Here is an 11,548-nt window from a genome sequence, read left to right on the forward strand (position 1 = left end):
ATGATGGGCTCAAGTATAGCAGGGATTGTGGGGCTGGCGCGGGATCGGGCAGTGTTTCGTTCTGCTGTGCATGGGGTCGCTATGGGTTGGAAATGATTCGATGGCACTTAACAACAACAACAACAACAATCACAGTTATTTTTTTTTAAAATGCACTGTATCTTATTATATCAGTTCTAACCCCTTGAAATCTAATAGCTAACAAGGGCATATTTTTTAGGGGAATTGCTACTTTTGAAAATTGAGTAGAAAAAGTATCACTATTTATTTGATATTTCTGTTTTTTCCCCTACAATTGATTTAAACTTTTCTTCCCAACAATGTTTGGCTGAGGACAATGATTTTCTGTTTATACAGCACTGTTTGACTGGTACAGGGAATTTATCTAGACACATGCTGGGTGGCAGGATGAAAGCAACCTGGGATTAAACATTTGCCAAGCTCAGCTTCAGTGAAGAAAAGAACTGACTTGCAAGCTGCCCCAAGTTTCACAAAGACTTTACTAATCACATTGGTCCATAGTGAATATTTATACTTTTTATCCCCTATCCACTGTATTTTGGTATTCAATTATACCTGTAATACTTTATGATTTCAAAATTTCTTATTCAGTGTTTCATCTGCGCAATGACACTAAAAGTTAAGAAATGGCAGGTGCCATGTCCACTAGTCAATTTGCCCCATGCCTCAAGAATGTTGCTGAGCATCATCTAGGAAGAAGATAATATATGGATATTGTACACACTTAGTAATTGACATGAACTCCCATTACTTTACATATGTGATTTTTCTCCAGGGTTCTACCTACTGTTTTCTCCCATAATAAAAACAGGTTTGTTGGTACTGAAGTATGAATAGGATTATGCTCAAGTATATGAAGGTATCATCTCTGCCTAATACTCTATCTGATACAAATGGGCAGAATAAGCACTATTGGTGTTCCATTTGTTGTCTAGTCATCTCTGACTCATAGCAACCTCATGTACAGAAGAACGAAACACTGCCTGGTCCCGCACCAGCCCCATGATCTTTGCTGTGCCTGAGCCCATTGCTGCAGCCGCTGTGTCAATCCATCTCATCGAGGGTCTTCCCCTTTTTCATTGTCCCCACTTTGCCAAGCATGAATCTTTCTCCAGGGAATGGTCCCTGCTTATAACATGAGCAAAGTAGGTGAGAGGAAGTCTGGCCATTCTTGCTTCCAAGGAGCATTCTGGCTTCCAGAACAGATTCATTAGTTCTTCTAGCAGTCCATGGTACTTTCAGCATTCTTTCCCAACACCGTAACTCAAAGGCATCCACTCTTCTTCAGTCTTCTTTCTAATTGTCTAGCTCTCACATGCATATGAGGCGATTGAAAATACCATGGTTTGTGTCAAGCGCACCTTACTCTTCAAGGAAACATCTTTGCTCTTCAGCATTTGAAATAGGTCCTTTGCAGCAAATTTGACCAGTGCTATTAGGGGCACATAACAACAACAACATTAGGAGCTCTGGTAGCATAGTGCCTAAGCCATTTGACTGCTAACCAGAAGGCTGGCGGTTCAAGTCCTCTAACCACTTCTTAGAAGGAAGGTTGGGCAATCTACTTCTGTAGCGATATCAACTCATAGGAGGGGTCACTATGAGTTGGGTTCGACTCAACCGCAGTGAGTTTGGTTTTTGGTATCTGGTTTATGTGACGTCTGATATCTTGATTGCTGCTTCCACTGGTGATGATTGTAGAACCAAGTAATATGCAGTCTTTGACAACTTCAAGAGCTCTGTGGTGTAGTGCCTAAGGCATTTGACTGCTGAACAGAAGCCTGGTGGTTCAAACCCACCAGCCACTCCTTGGAAGGAATGTTGGGCAATCTACTTCCATAATAATACTGCCTCAGAAACCCAAGGAGGGGTCGCTATGAGTTGGATCTGACTCCACACCAGTGTTTTTTGTTTTTTTTGACAACTTCAATCTTTTCTCCATTTATTGTGATGCTGCTTATTAGTCCTATTGTGAGAATTTTTGTTTTCTTTATATTGAGGTGTAATCCATACTGCAGACTGTAGTCTTCAATCTTCATCAGCAAGTGCTTCAAGTCATCCTCACTTTCAGTGAGCAAAGTTGTGTCGTGTGCATAACACAGGTTGTTAATGAGTCTTCCTCCAATTCTGATGCCACGTTCTTTTTCATATAGTCTGGCTTCTTGGATTTTTTGTTCAGCATACAGATTAAGTAAGTATGGTGAAAGGATACAATCCCACACAGTCCCTTCTTGAATTTAAACCATGCAGGGTCCCTTTGTTCTGTTCAAATGACAGCCTTCTGGTCTATGTACTTGTAAGTTCCTCATGAGCACAATTAAGTGCTCTGGAATTCCCATTCTTCTCAATGTTATCTATAACTTGTTATGATCCACACAATTGAATGCTTTTGCATAGTCAATAAAACACAAGTAAATATCTTATCATTACCATTTCTTTTGAAATAAAGAAAAAGTGTATTTGATAGTAAAATTCAAAGGAGTATTGACAAACAGCCACACTAATTCTTGTGTATCTCATCAAAAAAGGGAAAACAATGCTTAAATTAATTCATAATGGAAAAGAAACTGTACTCCTTATGGTACTATAAGCTGAATTACACTATGTGTATGATTTTAAAGCACTTAAATCATAATACATGATAAATAAATGGTAAACTTTTATCTTCAGCTATTTCTTGGGGAAAATGTGAGGAGAAAAAGTTCTGTTTCATGACAAATGACTGAATATTTTTCTTTTTCCTTGTATCTTTTTACATTTTCTGTCTCATTTTCAAATTTGAGTAAATTTATTTCTTACATGATATGATTTATCTTAGAATAACTTTACAATTCTTTGATTTCTAACACTTTCTAATGAAATAATTTTCTTTCAATTGCTACCTGAGGCTAGATTACCAAATAGGATATATAATGCAAAAAGCATTAAAATGATAGTTTACCCTGTATCTAAATGAAAATATTTATATGGGCCAGGTATTCAAGAGAAGTATAAAAAACTTCTTTAAACTATTTATTTAACTATTCATCTCACTGCCATCAAGTTGAATCTGACTCAGTGACCCCTCCTTGGTTTTCCGAGGCAGTATTACTATAGAAGTAGATTGCCCAATCTTCATAGCTGGGTATATATAAAACAATAAAATATATTCTTAGAAGCAACATATAATACTGAAAAGAACTCTGGGTCGAAATTAGAGAGGTGATTTTTATTCCTGGCTTGCCATCCATGTGAGTTTGGGCAATTTACTCAAATTCTCTGAGCTGCAGTTACCTTGTGAATAAAATAACCAAAAAAAAAAAAAAAAAAAAACTGCTGTCAAGTCAGATCTGACTCATAGCAACCCCTCTTTGGGTTTCCGAGGCAGTATCACTACAGAAGTAGATTGCCCCATCTTCCTTCTGAGGAGCGGCTGGTGGGTTTGAACCGCCAGACTTCTGTTTAGCAGTCAAATGTCTTAGGCACTATGCCACCAGAGCTCCTAGAGACATCAATATCTGCCCTGTTTTCTCAGTATCTGGGAGAAGTTAGCTGTGGAACTGATTTTGACTCATAGTGACCCCGTGTGACAGAATATATCTTTCCCTTAGGGTATTCTATGCTGTAATCTTTAAGGGAGCAAATTTCAGATCTTACTTCTGTGGAGCTGCTGGGTGAGTTTGAACTGTCAACCTTTAGGTTAACAGCTGAGCACTTAACGATCGTGCAATCATGACGCATTGTCTGGGAGGTAAAAGTCTTTTTTTCACCTACCACTTACTAAGGCCTGCTGGATCCTTTTTACAGAAATATGAAGACAAGTAAGATTCAGTGCCTGCCTGCAGGAAGGGTACAGTGGGGAGATGTAACATTAATAGAAATTAGGGGTGGAGTCACAAAATGCTTCTTGAAGGTAGAAATCCTAAAAAAAAAAAAAAAAAAAAAACAAGTATGACTTAGTGAAGAGCATGGAGGCAGAAGAGATAAGAGTATCCCAGTTGAGAAAACAGCATTATGCAAAGGTAATGAGGTAGGAGAGGGGGGCCTAAAAGCCATTCAGTCGGCTGGAAGAAGGAGGGGAAGAGTGAATAATAAGGCAGGGAATGTAGATATAATCCAGATTCAGGTTATTAAAACTAGATGTTATAGGTGGCGCCAATTTCAAGTGCTTGACTATTAACCCAAAGGCTGGTGGTTGGAATCCACCCAGAGGCACCATGGAAGAAGGGCCTGGCAATCTGAAAGACCACAGCTTTGGAACCCCTATGGAGATCTACTCTACTCTGCAACACATGGGGTTGCCATGAGTCAGAATTGACTCTACAGCAATTGTGTTTTCTTTTGTTTTGGTTAGATACTACTTTAATGAATTTGCATTTTAACCAGAAAGCAATGAGGGAAGGTGGGGGGCAATGCAAGATTATTAAGAGGAGAGTTATGATTTTAGAAAAGTCATCCTATAGCAACATAATCAATGGATCAGAGCCTAGAAAACAAACCCAGATTTCACTGTATTGGTTCAGGTGAGAAAATTTAAAGGCTTAAAGGCAGCGACAGCAAGAATGGAGAAGAGAAAACAGTGTCAAGAGATGGTACAGATGTAGAATCTGCTTAACTCTTTTGAATATTTTATTGTGTTTTTGGCAGAAATCTACACAGCAAATTAGGTACCCATTTAGCAATTTTTGTACAAATTACTCCCTGACATTTATAATAATTTTCACAATGTGTTAACATTCTCATTATTTCCATTCTGTTTGTTCTATTTTCATTTATCTAGCTTACCTGACCCTCCTTGCCTTCTCATTCTTGCTTTTGGGTAAATGATGACTGTTTGTTCTCATATAGTTGACTGTTTAAGGAAGCATATTCTTCACAGGTGATATTATTTATTGTATAAGGAATCTACTCTTTAGCTGAAAGGATATCTCTGGGAGTGATTTTAGTTCCAAGTTAAAATATGATCATCTTGGGGATTGCTCTAGTCTCTATCAGCCTAGCAAGTCTGGTCTTCTTGAGGAATTTTAGTTTTTTTCTAAATTTTTCTCCCATTCTGTCTAGGACCTTCTATTGTGTCCCTAATCAGAACAGTTGGTAGTAATGGCAGCCAGGCACCATTTAATTCTTCTGGTCTCAGGTTAGAAGAGGCCTTGGTTCGTGTGGGCTATTAATCTTAAAGACTAGTTCCTTCTTTCAGTCTTTGGTTTCTTCACTCTCTTTTGCTTCAGACATGAAGAAACCAATAGTTGTATCTCAGATGGCCATTCACACACTTTTAAGACCCAAGATGCTACTCACCAAATTAGGTTGTAGAACATCATCTTTATGAACTATGTTATGCTAATTGACTGAGTTGTCCTACAAGATTGTAGTCCCACATCCTTCAACCTAGTAAAGCAGTATCACGAGGTATTTGGATATGGCTAGGAGATCTCTATAGCTGTGTTCCCTATGTGCTTTTATATGTGTATGAATATATATGTAGCAATCCAATCTTGTATATATTTCTGACTATAAATATACCCATATATGCATGTCCATGTACTCACATATACCTTTCTATACACATATAACACACATATCTATCTCTGTAACCACACAGATAATTTTTGGTTGTTATTACTGTTTTTGCAAAATTATGTATGTTCTAACATTTATCATAATTGTCCTTTATTCTTGAGAGAACTGATATAATTTAATGTCTTACTGGGGGTGTAAAGAAGAAGGGGAAATCAGAAAGTCAAAGGTTTCTGATATGCCTGGGAAGACAGTGCATTTTTCTAAATGACAAGAAACACAAAAGGACAAATATTGTATTAGTCCGTTATTGTAAAAGTTAAGGAAATGTTTATATATTGGAGGACATTTTCTTTGTTGGTTACCAGGGGTGGGAGGGAAGGGGAGGGAATGCTGTTAGATAGATAGAGATAAATATTGATTTGGGTGAAGAGAAGGGCAATGTACCAAATGTGAGTGACCAATATGGCAGCATTGAGGATGAGAAAGACAGAGAGAGTTACATGGGCAGTACAAACAACAAATATGAACCCCTTTGTAAATACAATACTGAGTTGTTAATGAAAGCAAACATGGGTATAGGGACGGATAGATGGGTGAACAAGCTAAACAATTATGTATGTCTAAATGGAGAGTGTATCCAAGATCATATACAGGGTTGGCAGACAATGGGCCTCTCGAAGAGTATGAAGGGATGGACACTGGGAGGAGGTAACTGTGGGGAGGAAGTGGGAGGGGAGCTGCTGCATTGTAAATTTTGGTCAATGACATGAGACAAAGTATATGTGAACTGCTGTATGAAAAGTGAATTTACTCTGTAAATCTTCACCCAAATCCTAATAAAAAAAAAAAAAAAAAAAGAAATTACAGAAGGATAAAAAAAAAAAAAGAAATATAGAAGAGGAAGTAGGTTTCTGAGAGCTTCACAAATTCAATTTTGGATAAGTTAAGCTCACTGTGCCTGGGGGACGCACAAGTGGTGATGTGCAGAAGGCAGCTGGATATATGAAATGCCTTTGACCACTATGAACTATTCCAATATAAATAATATTACTTGAATCCAAAACTCTGTACTTTTGGTATGTCAGGCACCTTGGGAAGTGTATTAACTCTTGCAAGGCCATTAGGGAAATTACTATAGTGTAAATGGCCCATTCAACAGGGCTCTAAGGGCCTCACAGAATAAAGACAACTCTCAATTCTTTAGTTGCCCATTTAACTGAAATTATTTAATGACCTACAGTGTCATTTCTACTGTGAGATATCTCTGATGACTTGTAGTGTCTTGTTCACCAAAACTTGAATGTGGCTGGCATCTGCATTGGATTAAAAAGAACCACCATGCAGAGGAAGACAGAAGACAGTGCTCTGGAACACTTCTTCCATCTAACCTCACTGCCTATTACATTTTCCTATAAGCATTCTTATTTCTAGCTGTCATAGGGTCATCAAGCATTAGCTTAAATCAAATGTCCTCTGGCTCCAGATCCCATGATGAAAAATTTATGGAGTCTTGGACACATTACAAGTTTTACAGCTTTACAGCTGAAATCCTTCAGGTCCTTCTGACCTACAGAAGGAAAAAGTATGTGTTATTTTCTTGTGATTCCTAAATGTTCTTCTAGTGTGTGCATTTTTTCCTGTAGAATGTGCCTGTTGCTTCCAGCAATATGTTTTATATTACCGTTAATAGTAAGGAAGCTCTGAAGGAAGGGAATAACTTAGTCCTTTTGCAAGCACAACAGAAAAGGGAACTTGCAATTGGAAGCATGATGAGTTGACCAAGTCTATGAATCATCAGTTTGTCTTTCTCTTTTACTGGACAACCTATATGAACCAATGAATATATCCTAATGTGCTTTATAATGGTATGTTGGTCTTTTTTGAGTGGAATCTTTTTATAATATACACAAATAAAGACTTTGCTAAGACCTTGAAATATCAGATGCTCTTGTAAAGTCCCGGTTATAGCTAGCTCAACACCTTTGAATTAAACATTCTCTGGGGAACAGGCTTTCCAAATCTATGCCAAGACCTAAAGCATCTCTCTCCTCAGGAGATTATAAGTAGCATCAAGTTAGAGACCTTCGCTTGAAAAGAAAGTACCCAAATTGGCTCACCTTGACAATAAAATCTGCTGTGAGTGGTCCAGCCATTCTCAGTATCTCTTTGTCTGGAAATTTCTGGAAGTCCACACTAGAATTGTCCACAAGAAAGGTGCCTGTAGAGCTGAGACTGCTTTCACCTTTAACCCCAAGCAGCGTTTTGGTTTCCAGATCTATATAATCAAACACAAGAAAGGGAGAGAAAGATGTTCCCAGGACTTCCACTGACTACATGCAGAGATATTTAATGCAACAGAGTCTAGAGGCATCACTTTTAAATGACTAAGAAAAGTGAAATTCAGATATAAACACAATATATAGGTACCACTGGATCACATGGAAGTTTAAGCTGCAAATGAAATAATTTTAAAATTAACTAGCCAAATACTCCAAGTAGTCAAGGCTCACTGTCCAAATCTTTGAGAACCTTGCTTTACCACAACACTATTCTTTTGACTCAGCCATCTCCCATATATATCTTATTGATTTCAGTCTTTATGCTCATCAGCCTGGGGAACCCTCCAGTTTTCTTTTCAGCCTATTATACTCAATATGCATCTTTGAGTTCCCTCAGCAACTGTGTGACTTTATAGTTATGCATTACCTTGTGTTTATTATTATGCTTTCTAGTTTCTTACTGTATGGATGCTATTGCTCAAAATAAACTATAGAAACTTAAATAGAAGCAACCCTTTCCTCTATTTTCTCTCTTTCTTTTATTACTTAATTAAGTATTGTACACATATATAGTACTTTTTACATGCTTAAGACAGAAGGAAGAACTTCTTGATTACTGTAGCATTAGAATCCGAATTTCCAGTGATAAAACCTATGAAGTATCTTTTGTTGTAGGAAATCAAAACATGCTGGGGAAGATGTGATTATGATTTGTGTTTCAGAGGAGATGGAGCTGAGCTCTCAGGTGATGGAGAGGTGATTTAGAATAATTGCCCCTGTATGAAGGAAGATAGTCTAAGACTAATGGTTGTCAATGGTTTTGGTGGTGATTCTTCAGCAGATAGACAGAGTTATAGCTCCCCTCTTGCATGATTGGGGTTCTGGAGTTAAGAATAACTTTAAGGTCTCTGGAGCTACCAAAGTTCCTAAAATAAGGCATTTGTATTTATTCTAGTTGTTGCCTACATCCAGTTCTCTACTATAAGGAATACCAACAGGTGGGGAATTTTGATGTTCAATAAAATGCGCAGTGACCCACAGGTAAAGTCTGCGCAGTGCAGCCCTTCCTTGGAAGTAGGTCAAGGTTCACTCCTCTGTCTCAGTGCAGAAATGATCCACAGAACATAAAGCCTATCAAGTGAATACTGGCGTAGGAAAAATCACAGTTGTTGTCATCAGAGGAAAGCAACAACATTGAATCTCTTCTACCCTTCATTCATTGAGCTGCCTTACATAAACTAATTTGTAGAAATATCTCCAGGACATAAATTAACTTAGTTTTGGACAAATCCTAAAGGGTTAGGCCTTATCTTAGCATCTGATTCAATTGTATCTCTAGCCTACCAGCTGCCCTTCTCAAGGTACATCTCCTTAAAGATGAACTGGTGCTGGACCAGATTGCCTAGTTATGCTCTGGTTTATCTCTAAATAGTTAAAGCTGGCTCATATTAGACTGGCTTCTGGGCATGAAGGACAAAAGCGCTGCAGAACCAACAGCGTCCTTTACCCATACATTGCTGAATTATATTCCAGTAACACAGATACACAAAAATTTCCTTAGCTGAACATTTGTATGGGAAAATAAGCAGACTCCATTTTATTTTTTATCATTTATGAATACTGTTTACAGCTTTATCTATCAAATCCTTGGGACAATTAAACAAAACAGTTCAATTCTTCAGTTTCTTAGTGATCATATAATTAAGAGAACCAAGAGGCTAATAAATTTATAAAAAATAACAGTTCCTCTTAAATCTATTTCTTTGAGTTCTCTTTTCTGCAGTGAGTAGTCAGTCCCCAACTTCGTGATGATCTGGACATGGAAGTTTTATTTTAGCCTGTCGCTGCTTAGAAAAATACTGTTTTTGAGCAGTTAGCTCTGTCCAACTCTCAAAGGGAAAAAATTAATCACTAAATAGTAATAGTGTATACACATATTATCCTTTGACATATGAATACTGTATTTGATGAGGTTGTTCAGGGTTAGAAAAGAACATGGATTCATATAAGGTGACTTATCAGAATTCACTGGGTTTGCCTGAACTGTACCTTACTTATTTCCTTAATTCACAATGATCTTCACATCTACTCTCTCCCATGAAACACATTTATTTTTATTTTTAGAGAGACTACAGTAGCATATCTCAAATTAACTTTTATAGGCTCTGACTTGTCTTCCTTATGCTTGTGTTTCTAGTATGATTTCATTCATATTCCAATTGCCAAAATGTAACATTTGCTATCCAAATTGGTTTCATAAGCATTTGTGGGAAAGAAGAGAAAACAAAAGATGATGTTGTTGTTGTTATGTGCCGTCGAGTCAAACCCGACTCATGGCGACCCCTCCTTGGGTTTCCGAGGCAGTATCACTACGGAAGTAGGATTGCCCAACCTTCCTTCCGAGGAGTGGCTGGTGGGTTTGAACCGCCAGCCGTCTGGTTAGCAGGCAAGTGTCTTAGCCACTATGCTACCAGAGCTAGAACCCAAAAACAATCACAGTAGAGGAAATCAGAAATGCTCAAGGGACCAACTAAGGTGAAGACTTTCCATGAAATTGAATTCTAATGAAAACGCTAACATATTCTCTTCCACCTTCTTCCTGGCTAATAGTCTATAATTTTTTGCTTGTAATTTACAAATCTAAATCTACACAGCACTAAACAGTAATAATAATAATAAAGCTGTGGCTGTGTATTGCTGTCTTGGTATGACTGATCATCAATTCTTGCATGTGAGTGCATAAGCTCTGGTAGGACCATGCTATCATTTCATCTTTGGGTTTATGGTTGAGAGTCCCGATATGTTTAAGATGTTAGGGCCCTGCATTGTCTTTGATACATGGAATGCTTACATACAGTGGTTCCCTTTAACTAGCACAATGTTAAAGTTGTTTGAGGTTCCCATGTTCCCCTGCATTGATAAAGTAATGGGACATGAGAGTAGGATGAAAAAGAAAAGGAATGAAGGAGAGGGAAGGAAGACTGGCAGAAGGGAGAAAGGGGAGAAGAGGCAAGAAAATGGTTGTGATTGACTGGAGAGGAAAGCAAGAGGAGGAGAAATAATACAAAAACATAAACATGTGCTTAACCCATGAACAACCTATTGGGAGCATCTATTCTGTATTTTTCAGGATGTCTGTGGTTAGAGATAATTATCACAGAAGTTTCTACCATCTCATCAGCAGTGGAAAGATAAATAGTAATGTTCAAAATATCCTATTATGATAGACTAGAAAGATTTGTATTCCAAACTAAATAATAGTGAGTAAAATTCCCACTCTCCAAGTGAAAACAATTGAATCTACTCACACAAGTGATCAGGTCCTTTTAAAACAAGGCGGATATGTCTGCTTCCATAGGGAATTGCAACCACCGTGTCATCTACTAAAGAGAAACAAAGCAAAATCTTAAAAGCACGTAATTTGAAACAAACATACCCAAACTAAAACAAACTCTCTCTCTCTTTTTTTTAAGTGCTTAAAATGTGAAAGCCAACATTTTGAAATCAAGATTTCAACTTCTCTCAAAATAAAATCTGTGAAAAGAACTGGTCAGTAGTTAACTCATAGGAGTTTGGTCTTTTTAAATATGAATTTTGATATATTGAAAAATAGATCTGTAAATTTTCATTGTTGTTGTTATGTGCCGTCGAGTCGGACCCGACTCACAGCGACCCCTCCTTGGGTTTCCGAGGCAGTATCACTACGGAAGTAGATTGCCCCATCTTCCTTCCGAGGAGTGGCTGGTGGG

General features: G+C 37.8%; 1 protein-coding gene across 1 annotated transcript in view; it reads right to left on the reverse strand.

The window, feature by feature from the left end:
- Positions 1-11,548, reverse strand: part of LOC103208535 (ADAMTS-like protein 1) — a gene marked incomplete at its 3' end in the record, with an annotated part of 468,117 nt that overhangs the window by 272,180 nt on the left and 184,389 nt on the right. The window contains exons 6-7 of the mRNA XM_042782739.1: positions 11,108-11,182; positions 7,638-7,795 (exon numbers count right to left, since the gene is read on the reverse strand). Coding sequence (XP_042638673.1) covers positions 7,638-7,795; positions 11,108-11,182 — 233 coding nt within the window. The remainder of the gene's footprint in view (positions 1-7,637; positions 7,796-11,107; positions 11,183-11,548) is intronic.

The sequence above is a fragment of the Orycteropus afer genome, unplaced genomic scaffold, assembly GCF_000298275.1.
Source record: "Orycteropus afer afer isolate SDZICR_OR568_19922 unplaced genomic scaffold, OryAfe1.0 scaffold00450, whole genome shotgun sequence".
NCBI lineage: Eukaryota > Metazoa > Chordata > Mammalia > Tubulidentata > Orycteropodidae > Orycteropus > Orycteropus afer.